The 17,143-nt window shown below is 42.0% G+C and overlaps 2 protein-coding genes across 4 annotated transcripts; both read right to left on the bottom strand.

The window, feature by feature from the left end:
* Positions 1–3: 3 nt before the first annotated feature.
* LOC139629282 (patatin-like phospholipase domain-containing protein 2) lies at positions 4–8,701 on the bottom strand. Of its 3 annotated transcripts, none has more exons than XM_071491827.1 (9): positions 8,327–8,650; positions 7,003–7,235; positions 6,316–6,381; positions 3,466–3,675; positions 3,321–3,381; positions 3,039–3,230; positions 2,524–2,665; positions 2,090–2,173; positions 4–1,508 (listed from the first exon to the last, which is right to left on the bottom strand). In XM_071491827.1, the coding sequence occupies exons 1-9, from the start codon at positions 8,562–8,564 to the stop codon at positions 1,241–1,243; spliced, it is 1,494 nt and encodes a 497-aa protein (XP_071347928.1). In that variant the 5' UTR covers positions 8,565–8,650; the 3' UTR covers positions 4–1,240. The 3 variants fall into 3 exon arrangements, with proteins under 3 accessions (XP_071347928.1, XP_071347936.1, XP_071347923.1); XM_071491835.1 differs by having other exon boundaries at positions 2,090–2,140; positions 8,327–8,647; XM_071491822.1 differs by having other exon boundaries at positions 1,095–1,508; positions 3,321–3,378; positions 8,327–8,701.
* Positions 8,702–10,426: 1,725 nt separating this feature from the next.
* LOC139629257 (1-acylglycerol-3-phosphate O-acyltransferase Pnpla3-like) lies at positions 10,427–17,015 on the bottom strand. The gene is made up of 9 exons (XM_071491787.1): positions 16,666–17,015; positions 15,880–16,112; positions 15,629–15,694; positions 14,910–15,119; positions 13,581–13,641; positions 13,253–13,453; positions 13,023–13,164; positions 11,185–11,292; positions 10,427–10,834 (listed from the first exon to the last, which is right to left on the bottom strand). The coding sequence occupies exons 1-9, from the start codon at positions 16,850–16,852 to the stop codon at positions 10,510–10,512; spliced, it is 1,533 nt and encodes a 510-aa protein (XP_071347888.1). The 5' UTR covers positions 16,853–17,015; the 3' UTR covers positions 10,427–10,509.
* Positions 17,016–17,143: the final 128 nt, after the last annotated feature.

Genomic DNA, 17,143 nt, shown 5'->3' with positions numbered 1-17,143 from the left:
TCGTTGTGAGGCTAACTGTGGTGTTCTGTTTTATTCTTGGAGAAAATATACAACAAAATGAATCCATTAAAAAGCACAACAGTCAAAAGTGGAGCCCAACACAAACAAAAAGGGCCGTTATAAAACAAAGGTTGACGGCTATCGTCTGATCCAGGATGTCTGTGTACACCTTTGACCACTGAGACACCTGAGCTGAGGTAGATTAACAGATCTGACAATGACATAAATACTGTAGCAGCAAAATCTTAATTTTGACCAAACTAGCTTTAACTAATCTTAAATTCAGTTGTATTTATCATTCAATCTATACTCACTCGACTTCCTTAAAATGTGTGTGTAACGCATTTTTTTTGGCATTTCTGCACGAAAGATTACTGAACAATTCTTGATGATAAACACTGGTGACTTCATTTCTGCCAGTCAACTAATTAAATCACTATTTGTTTCAGAAGTTTGTGATTATATAGGGGAAGTTATGTTTCCATGCATCATCCAGAAAAATGTGGAAACTGTTGGTTACATTTGTTTGAAGCTCCAGTCTCATCACATTCCAGTGTCTCTGCTGGTCTGTGTTTGTACGTCCTGATCTGACGCAGAGTGAAACTCTGAGAAGAGAAAAATCTGAAGAGGTCAAAACACCAGCAGTATAAAAACGCAAGTCTCTTGTGAGATTTTTTTTACTGTAAAAACAGTCTGCTTCAGTTCGACCTGAGCCAAACAGCCAGCAGCCTCCTCCACCTGACTGTCGCTGTCACACTTTTTGTTCTCGTGTGTCCAGCACGAGTGTCCATCCTCCTCCATCTTCTTCTGTCCTTTACTTTCCATCTTCACCTTCTCCTCTTTTTTCTTTTTCTGTGCCTCCTTATCCTCTTTTTTCCTCTGTTCTGCCTGTTCTGTCTCATTTAATAATCAAATGAGTCAAATAAATGTAAATTATGATTTCTTCATAAACATTGTGCTTCCTGCTTTTCCCAACTGAATTCATAAATTATACATAGTGTGGTTGATCCTAATTATTTTTTCATCGTGGAAATAAATTTTTTTTGTATGACCCATTAGTATCAGTGAGTATAATCTTAACCAAGTTTAACCCAAGTCACTGTGGGTAAAAGTTAAGCTTTTGGTCAGTTTTTGTCAGTTGGTTTCCAAACTGCTTTGCTGAATCCACATGGTGGAAAATGAACATCTATTTCACCACTATTTACAAAATGACAAAAAAAAAGTCTTTTTCCTGCCTGGTTTATGATTGATAATGCGTCAGAGTTCTTCTCTGGTTTAAAGTCACTTTTCCACATTTATGCAAATTTGATGTTTGGAGGTTGGGCAGAACTGTACAGGTCGAGGTGAGGGAGAGAAGGCCCAGGTTACCGTTGTCGTCCCAGTGCAGATTTTTGTTGGGAGCTGGGGTGATTGTTGAGGTCAAAGGTTTCATGTTTTCATCTCCTCCTGTCTGGTTTCTGAGATTTGAGTGAGAGGACGTGTTGCTGCAGCGCTGCTCCAGAGACGCACTAGATGAAGACACAGATGAGAACAAACACCAAACAGGGTTACTGCTGTTGGTCCTACTGTAATGACTGTCTTTTATTGTTAGTTTTACAGCTGTGGTGATGAAGAAGGTGTGTACAAGAAAGAAGTATCACCTTCAATTTACAAGGCACATAATTACAGCCTTTAAAAAACTACATTTTATAAAATAATGTCAGTTACAGCATTGACTCCAATATTAATGTAGGTGTTTTTGTTTTTTTAAATGTTGATCTGGCTGTCACCTCTTCTGCCCCTCCCAACAGGTCAAGGGAGGCATCTGCGTAACCTGAAAGTACATTCACTTGAATCTGCCAAAGCTGTATTTCTCATTTTTTAATGGCACTTTTCAAGTCATACTAAATTGATTAATTTAATAAAGTGTTAAAAAATGATATTATATATATATTTTGCCTGTGAATATTCTCATTTGTCCAGGTCATAGTATCTCAAAGGAGTTTTAAATTGAAAGCAACTGGACTTGGTTAACCGATTTAAAACTCTTTCGATTTAAAACTCTTTATATATATATTTTATATACAAATATATGCATGTGCTCACACACCTGTTGTTGTCCTTGGCTCCGTCGCAGAAATCTGTGGCTGACGTCAACAGTCTGCAAATGACTGTACAGCCCGACTGTATCACACTGTCACAATACAAACAGACAAACAATTAAAGACATTAACAATATTTAAAACAGAAATCATTTCAAACTGTTTTATGGTTTTTAAAGACGCTGCTCCTGAGACCTTAAGACTTTCATCTGCAAAGGTTGGACTTAAATCCAACAGTAAATCTTTACGTAGACTACATCAGGAGAATTACAGTGGATTAAGAGCATGTTGGTGGTAGACCACGACCTATAGTGTAGCACTTATGTGGTTAGTGTGATATAATTTGATTTATTGAGGGAGAGAGAAAAAAACTCTGTAACAAAACCCCTTTGCTGCACTTTTGATTAACTGCTTTAAGAAAAGAAAATCACTCTTTTTTTACCTTTTGGTGAGAACGCAGGTCAGCTCGATGGGCAGCATGAGGATGGTCAGCAGATTCAAAAACACTTTGACGGGAAGGAACTGACTGAACTGAGACCACCAACGGACACCAGCATGACTCTCCCTGGAGGCCTCACACAGGACTATCACACACACACACACACACACACACACACAACATTAATATTCCTTCAACACATCATGATGATACTGTATTAGATTCACTGAGGAGTTGATCTATCGTCAGCTCCCAGAACCCTGGAGAACCCTGTTGTGCCCAGTAAAGTAGAAATAACTGATAACTGTGACTGTGAGTACACCTTGATTTTAGAGTATTTTACTCACAGGTATGAATTTCATATTTTCTGCAAATATGTGTAATATGTATTTTTTCTGAACTGAACTCTTTCTTGGACTTGCTGGACGGTGAAACTACTCAGTAATTCCAGTGTTACACTCGAGGTATCTTGACTGGTGCAGGAAACCTGTGACCCCAGTCCTACCTGTCCCACCTACTTTTTTTGATGCCAGCTGGGAGGTTCTCTATGACTCTGTGGTCCAGCCAGCAGTGCTCTTCTCGTGTAGGATTTGATCCATTCAGCAGTGTGTTCTTGGACTCTGCCTCCTTCACCATCTCACAACAATTAGGTTTGACTGTGTCCACCTCTGCCACCAAACTGGGGGGAAGACACTGTGTCCCAAGCAGATCTGTTGATGAAGAAACGTGTTATACTTGTTACTGCATGTGTGAACCATGAAAGTCATACACTCAGTTCTTAGGAGGATGAAGGAGCTCGCCTCTTTCTCTCAGGAAACGAAGAGCATCCATGTAGCCGTTGTGACAGATCTCAGCCAGCTTCTGTCAACAACAAAAGGAAATCAGTGACGGTTGTTTGCTCTTCTTTTGCAGCACAGACAACTAATTCAACAACTGGATACAAACCTCAAGTTGAGGAGGTAAGAAGGATGTGCAGACGCGGTGCACGTTGCCCGTGTTGACCTGGATGCTGACGTTGCCATAGTGCACCTCCAAGAAGTTGAATGTGCCCTCTGTGGGGCAGATGTCGCTCTCACCCGAGAACGGGGCCATGGTGATGGTGTTTCTCTGCTCGAACAAGGGCATGTTGTTGCTCAGGGCTCCGTCCATGTAGTGCTGAGAGGAAAGGAAGCTGAATGACTGGATTCAAAACTTCCCAAAGGAATAAAGATCAGTTAAAAGCAAACTCAATACCCTGGTGAAGGCATGGACAGAGTATACAGTGCATCTGGAAAGTATTCACAGCGCTTCACTTTTTCCACATTTTGTTATGTTACAGCCTTATTCCAAAATGGATTCAATTCATTTTTTGCCTCAAAATTCTACACACAATACCCCATAATGACAAAGTTAAAAAAGTTTGCTTGAAACTTTTGCAAATATATTAAAAATAAAAAACATGAAAAATCACATGTACATAAGTATTCAGCCTTTGCCATGACGCTCAAAATTGAGCTCAGGTGGCTCCTGTTTCCACTGATCATCCTTCAGATGTTTCTACAACTTGACAGGAGTCCACCTGTGGTAAACCCAGTTGATTGGACATGATTTGGAAAGGCGCACACACCTATCTATGTAAGGTCCCATAGTTGACAGTGCATGTCAGAGCACAAACCAAGCCATGAAGTCCAAGGAATTGTCTGTAGACCTCCGAGACAGGATTGTATCGAGGCACAGATATGGGGAAGGGTACAGAAAAATTCCTGCAGCATTGAAAGTCCCAATGAGCACAGTGGCCTCCATAATCAGTAAATGGAAGAAGTTTGGAACCACCAGGACTCTTCCTAGAGCTGGCCGCCCAGCCAATCTGAGCGATCAGGGCAGAAGGGCCTTAGTCAGGGAGGTGACCAAGAACCCGATGGTCACTCTGACAGTGCTCCAACGTTGCTCTGTGGAGAGAGGAGAACCTTCCAGAAGGACAACCATTTCTGCAGCACTCCACCAATCAGGCCTGTATGGTAGAGTGGCCAGACAGAGCCACTCCTCAGTAAAAGGCACAGGAGAGCCCGTCTGGAGTTTGCCAAAAGGCACTTGAAGGACTCTCAGACCATGAGAAACAAGATTCTCTGGTCTGATGAAACAAAGATTGAACTCTTTGGCCTGAATGCCAAGCGTCATGTCTGGAGGAAACCAGGCACCGCTCATCACCTGGCCAGTACCATCCCTACAGTGAAGCATGGTGGTGGCAGCATCATGCTGTGGGGATGTTTTTGGGCAGCAGGAACTGGGAGACTAGTCAGGGTTGAGGGAAAGATGAATGCAGCAATGTACAGAGACATCCTTGATGATAACCTGCTCCAGAGCGCTCTGGACCTCGGACTGGGGCGAAGGTTCATCTTCCAACAGGACAACGACGCTAAGCACACAGCCAAGATAACAAAGGAGTGGCTTCAACTCTGTGAACGTCCTTGAGTGGCCCAGCCAGAGCCCAGACTTGAACCCGATTGAACATCTCTGGAGAGATGTGAAAATGGCTGTGCACTGATGCTCCCCATCCAACCTGATGGAGCTTGAGAGGTTCTGCAAAGAAGAATGGGAGAAACTGCCCAAACATAGGTGTGCCGAGCTTGTAGCATCATACTCAAAAAGACTTGAGGCTGTAATTGCTGCCAAAGCTGCTTCAACAAAGTATTGAGCAAAGGCTGTGAATACTTATGTACATGTTATATTTTTGTTTTTTATTTTTAATATATTTGCAAGTTTCAAGCAAACCTTTTTCACTTTGTCATTATGGGGTATTGTCTGTAGAATTTTGAGGCAAAAAATGAATTGAATCCATTTTGGAATAAGGCTGTAACATAACAAAATGTGGAAAAAGTGAAGCGCTGTGAATACTTTCCAGATGCACTGTATGTATTGTATGTACTGTATCAGTCACGGATAGTAAAAATCATATATATCCAGTATGTACAAGGTGTTATTTTGACATGTCTTTTGGTGTGTTTTCTTGTCAAGTCAAATTTTATTTATATAGCGCCAAATAGCAACAGAAGTTATCTCAAGGCACTTTCCAAATGGAGTAGGTCTAGACCTACTCTTTAAAGTACTTCTACTCTTAGTTAGTGATTTCCTACATTAACCAAAGTACTGTACCCTCTGCAGCTCTTAAAGAAGGAGCATGAACTTTTTGCATTTAACTGCATGTCTCAGTGAAGATAGATTTAAAAAATGCTGAGAAAAACTAAAACAGCCTTCACTTCAGAGATGAGAAAATGTCTGAGGCTATATAGTTTTTGGTTCTACTCTTGTATGTTGGTTCTCTCCCTGTTCTTCTAAAAAGAAGAACCCAGCTTCTTCTCTCCCAGCTTTTTCATTCTGAGAGACACCAAATGTTTGAATTACATTCATTTACTCCATCATAGCTGTGCTGCAAAATTTTCTGGAAGAAAAATAATCAAAACAATAAAGGCCCAGAAATGATAGACACACAACCCCAATGCAGATGAACCTGATGAAGTCCAGCAGAAACACTCTCACAATAAAACTGTTCTTTATACAACAAGTTTTGCTGAAGTTTTTACCACCAGATCACAATGAAGGTGAAGTTGTGCCAGAAATCTCTACTCTGCTTTTTTACATAAAGCCCCTGTTTATAGGATTTGAAGATTTCAGATTATAAGGGCTAATGAACACTGTAAAACCATGTTGTGTAACCATTTCTAATCCTTCGACAGAAACTTGTCATCTGTAGCACTGGAGGAGAATAGGAACAGTGAAGTGGAGTAAAACTGATTGAAGAACTAGGTATCGACTCACCACTCCTCGGTATGAAGGTGGGATGAAGCCACAATAAACAGGAAAAAAGCAGCTGCACATGAGAACCTGCAAAAGGAGACTGTAGATTAAAGGTCCCATATTTTACACTTTCCCAGTGTTTTATTTGAAGTGTTGATCTCCATAAGAAGATATATTTGTGGTTTTAAGAACCAAAAACCATCTCAGTGCAATTTTACATCTCCTCTCTCCGGCTTCTCTCTGGAGCTGTAGTAACAACAGGTCAGTGAGCCAATCAGAAGAGAGGCTCTGATTGGCTGACTGTTTTCCAAGTGATCAAAAAGAAATATAGCAGATTTCAGGTAAACATTCAGAGAAACCAAATCCTGCAAGGTTGGATGGTGGGTCCAGGTGGGTGGGGCTTGGGGCATGGCTGAGGGCAGCGACTGCTTTGTTGTGACATCACAAAGTTACAGAAGTCTTGACGGCTGGTTTTAGGGCTCTGACTACAGGCTGTGAGCACTTTGATATTTTCACAGTATTAATATAGAACCTAGACCCAATTTATAATCAAAAAATTTCACTTTATATAATATGGCACCTTTAAAACACCAGAATTCAGAAACCAGATCCTCAGCTCCTGCCATTTTGCTGAATTATCAGAACAGATGCTGTGAAATCAGACCAGGCTCTTAAGTTTTTCAGTGCCTTTTCTCTCCTCCTCTCTACCTGAATGAGCTCCTCTCTGCTGTCAAACTCTGACACTAGAACATTCTTCCCATCAGCCAGTCTGGTGAGGGACACGCAGAGCCTTCCAGAGGCCCGGAGGTGGGCGTCCTCTGGAAGTTTCTCCAGGAGGCATGACTGTACCGTCCGCAGCAGACTGAAGGTCGGGTGGAAAACTCCCAGTGTGTGTTTTCTGGCCTCTTTGGCCATGGTCAACACTTCAGCACAGAACTCCTCTGAGGAGGAAAATGCAGCATAATCAGTCTTTAGGGAAAGTGATAAATTGCAGCTGTATTTATTATACAAGAAACATTAATAAGCAGATTAATCAAATACAGCATTTTTTTGTCCTTTTAAATTCTTTGGCTCTTGGATCTACTGAAGAAGCAAACATTGTACACCTGCCTCAGTGGAGGACTCATTGTGTGCTTTCTCTTAGAGCTACAAAATGCATCCTGGGTAATATAGGAAATCAATAACTTGTTTTGGCATTGTTTCAGTTGATATTTTTCTTGTCTCACTGTGTTTGCTTTGCTGTTGTGAGACATTATTAATATTATTAATTCTACATTATCACTAAATTGATAAAATAGTGGAAAAACACAATAATATATACTGTATATATTTTCTCTAATTGTGATGTTATTTTGTTTTCATTGAGATGTTATTGTGTTTGTGTGTTCTTTGCGAGTCAGTGAATGAGATAAGGGGGAAGGATGTTTTTCCCTAACCCCTCCGTCGGCCTTGAACTCCATGTCACATCTGGAATTTGCCCTCACTATTGCATGAACTGCAGTTGCTCTGAAATAACATGTCTCTGAACTTCCTGTATGACCAAGAACTTCAGTTATTACAGGAAGAAAATCAAAACTGGTAGTGAGCATGTGTCACTGTAAGTACATCACAAACCCAACAAGATGGCTGGCAAAATTAGATTTAATAACACACGGCTTTTACCTGCTCTTTAAAATATTCTTTACCCTATATATTAAATATATCCATACCACCACTCTGCCCTGTAAATGAAGTTGGGTGGTTTTGCTTATTTAAGAAATACATTATATATGTTTATATATGGGGAAATTAATTAATGTAATAGGACATAACACATGTGTAAACTATGACCTCCATGCATCAGGTGATCACACTTAGGCAAACAATATTTTTCTGACATTAACACTGAGTTTCTAGCTGAAAGATCCCGATATCTATACTAAGATGACAGATATACAGTGTGAAATGAGCTGATGTTAGGCTGCACCAGTTAGATTACACAGTGAAGACGTGCGTCAGCTTGAGGAGCTGGGGAATCCGCGATGTGACCCACCGATGGGAATCCCGACAGCCAGAGTCGCAGCGACCAGACAACCCGAGGAAGCTCCGCCGATTCTGGAGGCACCATGAACCAGCCGCGGCGCCCGCTCCAGGATACAGCTCACAGCTCCCAGGTAGTAGATACTCCTGAATCCACAGCCTGCAAAAGAGATGTTCCACTCCTGGTCCCAGCTGAACATCTTCCCCGAGGTTCCCATCGACCGCGAGTTTAATGGAAGCTCAAACTGCATCTACAGCGTTACAGTCTCCTCAGCCACCTGTCACAGCTCAGCTGGTGTATCTGGACTCCGTCCAGCGTCTCACACACATGTGAACTGATGTGTCCCCACTACACGCAGGGGCCAGCGTGTCGCGCTGCTGTGGCATGGTGTTGCGCAACTCACTAGGCTCAAACGTCACATGTTTCAAACTAGAAAACAAGTTGGAGTAACTTCACCCGCTGGCTGCGATCAGGGCAGCTGCTTGACAGGTCATACAGTTTTCATAACTTAGCCAAGGCCTCACTGTACACAGCTCTGCAGGGGCAGGCCAGCAGAGCGCGACGTCACCAGCCATTGATTTGCTGCTCATTGTCATACTGGGGAAAAAAAGTAAAAACGACTTTTAAGCCTGTTACTGGTCGGTTATTATTATTACTCATGCTACAGATGTTTGTTTGTTGTGATGAATATGGATGAATACATGCAACATAGGATAAGTGGATAAAAGTGCAAGTATCAGTAAAAAAAAAAAAAAAAAAAGATGAATGTTAGATCATTAAAAATCAATAGATAAAAAGCGTGAATAAACATGTAACCTGGTGCTGTTTGGTTCTTTCCTAACTTTGCCCCAGTAGCACGTCTGACTCATTGGGAGTTTCATTTCCCATCTTTCTGAAAAACTGAAACATATTTTGTGTGGTGTTTCTGGCCACATTCAAAGCCAACTGTGAGCCAGCTCAGTTTAACTTTCATTAACAATATTTCCTTGTATCTTAGCTTTTGGAAAACTATAAACCTGATGGAGGCTGAAGCTGTGGAATACAAACAATTTCTGTTAATTTTTGTGAACATGACAATCTGCAATTTTTTACTATCAAGTACAGTCGCATCTGTCCATCTAGCTGTAACATCTGCAGTCCTGAGTTCTGCTGTACAAGCTGTGAACACATTATGGTGTTGCCACCACCGATAATGTTGTGTTCACAGCTTGTATGGTGATGGTGGATGTGTTAACATTCACACATTTACAGAGGCAGAAGACACAAAACAGCATTGGCATTCATTTCGTTATGTTATTTGTACGTTTTCTCAGCCACTGAACGTGGTTTCTTAACCAGGAGCGGGTGGTGGTGATTGATGCTTGGCATCGTATTTACAGGACCAGAGGCTGTCAGACGCCCTCTGAGCAGCTGCGTCTCCAGGGCAGATTGGAGTGAGTCGCTATCGGAAAGTGACAAAATGAGCTGGGGCTAGCTGGTTAGCATGCTAACTTCTGTCAAAGAAAAAATACTTTCAACAGCTGGAGACAGCTCTTGATGAGTAAATGAAGTTTGATGCTGGACTCACAAGGTTTCCCTGTAGGCTGGTAGTAAACAGCTGGTAATGCTAACGTTGACTATGTGGCAATAGCTTACAAATAGCTCCTTTAAAATTGTGTTTTTGGCCACCCAACAAATGTATGTCCAATATTCACTCACCATCTGACTCTTATGCTGCTAAGTGTTTCGCTACAGCTGCTGGTGACAGGATGAGTGCTGAGCGGTGAACCTAAACAGCTCAGTAGCCAAATGTAAAACCATACGAACAAGCTGAAAGCTGCTGTTCTGGAGAGCTGAGGAAAATGACTGATTTCTGCAGGTTTGTCAAATTTGAGCAGCATCTCTCACATTACACACAACATCAAAAATATTGGTAAGTGCAGCTTTAATATAAACAGAACCCCGGGAACATGTTTGAGCTTTCAGACGTACTGATGAAAGGAGCTCTGGGAGAAAGCTAAAGGAGGCTACAGGACATATAACCTCAGGAGAAAGTGTGTTTGGGCCCATTAGGCAAAGTTGCTTCCTCTACCTGATATTTTCTTTGATAGAGATGCCACAAAACACAGAACATGTTTGCATTCATTTATTCAACATCCTCACTTTCTTCTTCAGTGCAATATTAAACATATTTACTTGAATGCAGTAAAGGTCAATCAATCATCTGTTCTCTTCTGGTTTGACGTAGCGTATGTCGTGCTCCGGATCCACCCCACAGCTCTGCCCAAACCCCAGCCTCTACCTGCACTTTTAGGTGACTCCGTGGTGGCTTCCCCAAACCCAGAGGTGGGGCTGAGGGAGGGCGTGGGGGGTGGAGTCAGGGGCATGTGGTCCACCTCACTGTGTGTGCTCCAGGTGAAGGTGAGGCTGGAGGTGGGAGTGGCTTCTGGGGTCATTGGGGGAGTGTTTGTGTCTTCTTTCCTGTTACTCCACAGGTTCAGGCCTAATGGCAGGCTTGTACATCTGCGCAGAGGTGATTCTCTGGAAAAGGTGAAGATAAGGATTGGTCTTATTTAGACAATAGTACATTTTCAGGGGATTATTATATCTTCAAGCTTTAACAATGGGTTTGGGTCCAATACTTTGGTCCAGAGTGAAAAATCTCAACAGTTTGGATGGATTGACATATAATTTGGTGCAAAAGGAACAATGATTCCAGTCATGTCTATAATCTGTTGCCCCCAATAGATCATAATTTCCACTCGTCAACTCTCCAAATCTCTAAAATCAATGAGGAGCAGGTTTGTGTCAGCCCCATCTGTACTGAATCCCTGAACCAATGAAACCAAGGCACAGAGCTGAACAAGAGACATAATCTTCACATTGCATACCCATCACTGTCCTCCACCCTGTCCTTCCACACTCGTTTGTACATGTCTTCAGCCACGCCATAGAGCCAGCTCATGTCCCTGGGCACATCTGGGATCCAATCCACCAGTCTGGAAGGATTGATTTAAGTGTCAAATTAACATTTATAATTAGCACTGATTGAGTTTTTCGATTACTTGAGTGAAAGTAACACATATTATTGTGATAAGGTTTGTAGTATGAAAAGCTGTAATTGTGAAGAAATGTTGGGTTTAGTTTCGCTGTCGATCTAAAAGTTGACATTTCTAGGTTCAGGGATTTTCATACTTTCAGATTAGTTTCAGATGGAAGACACAAAAGAAGAAAGAAAGAAACAGGCAAACAGAAGGGTAAAAAAAAAAAAGATGGTCTCCATGATAAATTACATCGATAGATAAATACAAGGGAGTACAAAGTCAAGCAGTGAAATACAGGGCATCTGGAAAGTATTCACAGCGCTTCACTTTTTCCACATTTTGTTATGTTACAGCTTCATTCCAAAATGGATTAAATTAATTTTTTCCTCAAAATTCTACACACAATCGGGGCCGAAGGGCCTTAGTTAAGGAGGTAACCAGGAACCCGATGGTCACTCTGACAGTGCTCCAGCTTTGCTCTGTGGAGAGAGGAGAACCTTCCAGAAGGACAACCATTTCTGCAGCACTCCACCAATCAGGCCTGTATGGGAGAGTGGCCAGACGGAGCCACTCCTCAGTAAAAGGCACAGGACAGCCCACCTGGAGTTTACCAAAAGGCACCTGAAGGACTCTCAGACCATGAGAAACAAGATTCTCTGGTCTGATGAAACAAAGATTGAACTCTTTGGCCTGAATGCCAAGCGTCACGTCTGGAGGAAACCAGGCACCGCTCATCACCTGGCCAGTACCATCCCTACAGTGAAGCATGGTGGTGGCAGCATCAGGCTGTAGGGATGTTTTTCAGCAGCAGGAACTGGGAGACTAGTCAGGGTTGAGGGAAAGATGAATGCAGCAATGTACAGAGACATCCTTGATGATAACCTGCTCCAGAGCGCTCTGGACCTCGGACTGGGGCGAAGGTTCATCTTCCAACAGGACAACGACGCTAAGCACACAGCCAAGATAACAAAGGAGTGGCTTCAAGTCTGTGAACGTCCCTGAGTGGCCCAGCCAGAGCCCAGACTTGAACCCGATTGAACATCTCTGGAGAGATGTGAAAATGGCTGTGCACCGACGCTCCCCATCCAACCTGATGGAGCTTGAGAGGTTCTGCAAAGAAGAATGGGAGAAACTGCCCAAAAACAGGTGTGACGAGCTTGTAGCATCATACTCAAAAAGACTTGAGGCTGTAATTGCTGCCAAAGCTGCTTCAACAAAGTATTGAGCAAAGGCTGTGAATACTTATGTACATGTTATATATATTTTATTTTTTTTATTTTATAAATTTGCAAAAATTTCAAGCAAACTTTTTTCACTTTGTCATTATGAGGTATTGTGTGTAGAATTTTGAGGTAAAAAATGAATTGAATCCATTTTGGAATAAGGCTGTAACATAACAAAATGTGGAAAAAGTGAAGTGCTGTGAATACTTTCCAGATGCACTGTACAGTGGAAAAATCAGGTCTCAGAAAACAGAAATACTGAAGTATGGTTATATCTGTGGAACAAACATTCATGAGGCGTGGTTGTCTGGCTTCCTTGGCATTAGAGTATCATGACTTGGTGTTTTTCTTTTTTGTCATCTCACCAGCAAATACAAATTGCCTCCCGTGTTTTTTACAAAGTAGTTTGGTTGTGGTATTACAGCAGATTGAAAGCAGGCTTGTTCAATGATTGACTCTTACTTGTGGGCTAAAGAGTAGGCCGAGTTGACGGGCAGAGTACAGGGGATCTGCAGGTATGACGACACTTTCTTGGGCAGGTAGTTGGTCACTCGGGACAACAGGCCACGAGCAGTATGTGATTCTCGACAGGCCTCACACAACGCTGACACAGATACAGTCAAATACAAAAAGTCAAGGAGCATTTCATTGCTGACAACCGTGTCAGCCTGCACTTCACTTTCTGTACTTACCCTTTCTGATGTCAGCTGGGAGGTTCTCTATTAGCTGTGGATCCAGCCAAAAGTGTTCTTCCTGAGGAGGTTTCAGCCCGTTCTGCTGCGTGGTCTCACTGGACTCTTCAGCTTCAGCCTGCTCCTTCATCAGCTCACAACAAGCAGGTCTGGGTGAGTCTGTCTCCAAACCTCTCATCGGACACTCACTGCTGATCAGATCTGTGAAGGGTATTTAAATTAAAACAATGTCTGCAATAAGAAGCACTGGATCACACATTTGTTTCTTTTCTTCCTTGCCTTCTGTTTACTTGAATATTCAACATGTATTCTGACAAAATTTCCTTACTGTGTTCCTGCAGGAAGCGGAGAGCATCCATGTAGCCCTTCTGGCAGATTTCAGACATTGCCTGTAAAATCCAAGAGTGCTTGATGAGGACGCGAGATAGGACTACTTAACCTGCACTTCACTGTCCACTGGCATCAAAGTAAAAGTGAGACTTGCCTGCGTAGACTGTATATTTCAGGTTCCAGTAATCATCAGTCAATATTCTTTTTGATCAAAAGAAGGCTGAAGGAAATTTGTAAATAATTTTCAAGCCAAAACACCTGTTTTCATTCAAGCAGGACTTTGAAAGCCAACTTTAGAAATATGTTTTCAAAAGAAAAAGAGAACATGTTTTCTCCGCATGCAACACAGGCGTCCTGCATGTGTGGACATTGATAAGGGTTGTAAATTGTCTAATACTGCATACTAGTTTCAGAATGGGCTTAGACTCAGTTTATTTAAACTCTAGAGCAGTGGTTCCCAAGCTTTTCCAAATCACAGCCGGCTTGAAAATCTCTAAAATGTTGGCGGCCCACATTCGAACCTGTAACATTCACACCAGTAACAAATAACACATTCACAGAACACTTTCTATTTTGATGATAACGATCAATACATTTCGGAGTGAACTGAAAGCAAGGGAAACTCAATTTTTCACTTGGCGATTCACCATCTAACTCTTTCAACTCTTCCTATTGCAAACCAGCCGTCCATTCTGATATCGTTAGCTTATCACTGTGATAGGCCTTAATATGAGAAAAAAACAAAAAGGAGTTTTTAAAGATGATTTCATTTTAAAACATTATTAAATAAATTTTTTTATAATTACATATTTTCAACAAAACTGTACTGTTTTGCAAATGATTTGTCAGCCCACTTGCAACACCTTTGCAGCCCACAGGTTGGAAACCACTTGTCTAGAGGGGTATGTATTGTACTGAGCTTTAGGTCTCTCTATACTTTCTGCTGAACCCTTACACCGCGTCTATGCTCAGAGAAATATCCCATACTGAAACACAAACAAACACAGCTGCGTGACATAGTCTACTGACAATCAGTATCATTATCAGTGAGTAACTCAATCATCTGTGCATGTCGATAAATAATAACCACATTAAATGACTGGAAAACAGGGAGTGGAAATACCCTAAAAGGAAAAAAAACATCATGCTTTAGAAATTGTTTTGTGGTAACATGAAGATTATGATTTAATATGAAGTGTGGTTTATGGTAAATTGGCTAAAACATGCAAAAACACTAGTATGGTCTCTCAAATTCTGGTTAACCTGACAAAACCTATTTAAAGCTGATAAACCTGCAGCAACAGAGTCAGAAGCTTCTGCGTCTCACCTCAGGGTCTGGGGGGAAGAAGGTGCTGGTCACTCTGCACATGTTCTCCGAGTTGACTTGGATGCTGACGTTGCTGAAGCGCACCTCATGGAAGTTCAGTGTGCTCGCCCGGGGGCAGATGTCACTCTCGCCAGCATACGCAGAAAAGGTTAACGTGTTTTTCAGGTGACATCGGGGCAGGTTGTCGCTGATGGCACCGTCCACGTAATGCTGAGTGGGAACAGAGGTTGTTGATCAGTAGGTAAAACTTGACACTGATGCAGGGACACTAAGTAATAACCAGATTGTAAGTTTTCAGATGAATGTAAACTGTACAACAGTAACCTGTGTATATAAAATTTGGGGATCGTGCAGTGAGACTGTTTAACTGACAAGCTGTCTTGAGGAAATTTGAACACACAATGATCAGGTAAAAAACTTTCAGGTTACTCAGTAACTGTTCATCTTTACAAGAGACAAATGCTGGGATGCCCTGGTATCTCACCTGGAAGAGTGCATACTATTAAGGCTGAGTCCTTGCTGCAGCATCCCCTCTCTCCCCTAACTTTCCTGTCTCATGCTCCACTTTACTTTCAAAATACAGGCAAAAACACCAAAAAAATAAGTAAGTAACAAATGCTGAGCTGTGACATTGACCAACAAAGTGAAGCTCACCATCACCATCCTGAGAAAACTTTGCAAGTCACAGCTCAAGCATAAAGACTTGCTGGTTTACTCACCACCCCTCGGTAGGTGGGTGGAATAACACCACAGTAGAAAGGGACGAAGCAGCTGCATATAAGGGCCTGGAAAAAGCATGTACAATATTACTGCATGTTGATTACTGAATGACAAACTTTCTGTACAGACAAACACAAACAATAGAGTGATGATTCCTCAAAAAAAGTATATCATTCATCATTTGTTCAGTCATCCTGTCAGTGACCTTCACATTTCAGGGTCAGCCTAACTCCCCAATTGTAGAAGGTACCTGAATGAGCTCCTCTCTGCTGTCAAACTCTGACACCAGTACGTTCTTCCCATCAGACACTCTGGTCAGGGACACACAGAGCCTCCCAGACGCTCGAACATGGGCGTCTGCTGGAAGGCTTGAAAGCAGAGAGTCCTGCACTATCTGCAGCAGGTTGTAAGCTGGGTGCAGGGGCCCCAGTCTGTACCTCCTGGCCTCTTTGGCCATGAACATCAAATTAGCACAGCATTTTTCTACACACAGAAACACAGCTATTAGTTAGATTACCCCCTTTTATTTGAAATATCAATTATTACCTTATGCAAACTATTGGTCACTTTGATCAAATATTGGTCTTTTTCACCATCAGGTTGTGTCTAAAGATCAACGGGCTGAAATCTGTGCCATGGTGCTGAGAAATCTTAGACGTGCATGAATGTAAGGACTTTGTGTTTTTTGAATTCACAAAAATCAGATGTGTCAAAAATCCACAGCAACTCCACAGTTTCAGCAGAGTCTTTTCTCTATGTCCGGTAAAAAGACAAACGAATGGGCACAAGCAGTGGAAGCTCATGAATGATGAATCTGTCATCGATGCTGAAAGTTTATTTGTTTTTATTTAATTATTTAAAATATTCAAAAATAAATATCTTATAGTAATGTGTGGGATTGACATTGGAGATTTATCTGTGTAAACTACTGCTTAATGTATTAGATCCGTGCGAATTATGCTATAATAAAACGTAGGGATTTAAGTGACCGATTTTTGGATGTAGTTTGGTCTGTCGATATGGGACCAACACTTACCTAGGGGGATTCCAATGGTAAGGACAGCAGCCATCAAGGACCCTGCAGACGCTCCGTACATTTTAAACGCGTCTTGCAGGAGACGAGGGAACCGTTCAAGGACACAGCTGGTGGCACCGACATAATAAATGCCCATGAAACCGCAGCCTGCAAAGGAGATGCTCCAGTCTTTCTTCAGATCAAACATCCTCTCAGGGGGAACTCAACCAGCAGAGCTCAGGCTGTATAAATCCTCCAAGGATACCTTGCCCCTTCAGGCCAACTGCAGTGAACATCCAAAGGTGACGAGATAGCCAACTGTTGTGCAATTTGGTCTCATTAGGAGCTCTTTTCCTATTGGCTGGGAAAGGTCTCATGAGCGAATGAGTGGGAATAAGTGCTGACGATCAGCAGAAGCTACTTTTCAATTCTCCTTCGCTGCACAGTGTTTGTCTGTCCTGCCGCTCCGCGCTTAGATACTTTGAGCTCGACTTTTTGT

Source organism: Trachinotus anak, unplaced genomic scaffold (assembly GCF_046630095.1).
Source record: "Trachinotus anak isolate AG129_WGS33_773 ecotype Australia unplaced genomic scaffold, CSIRO_AGI_Tana_v1 ptg000002l, whole genome shotgun sequence".
Lineage (NCBI taxonomy): Eukaryota > Metazoa > Chordata > Actinopteri > Carangiformes > Carangidae > Trachinotus > Trachinotus anak.
The sequence above is the reverse complement of the archived record's forward strand: the minus strand, read 5'-3'. Positions and strand labels throughout refer to the sequence as shown.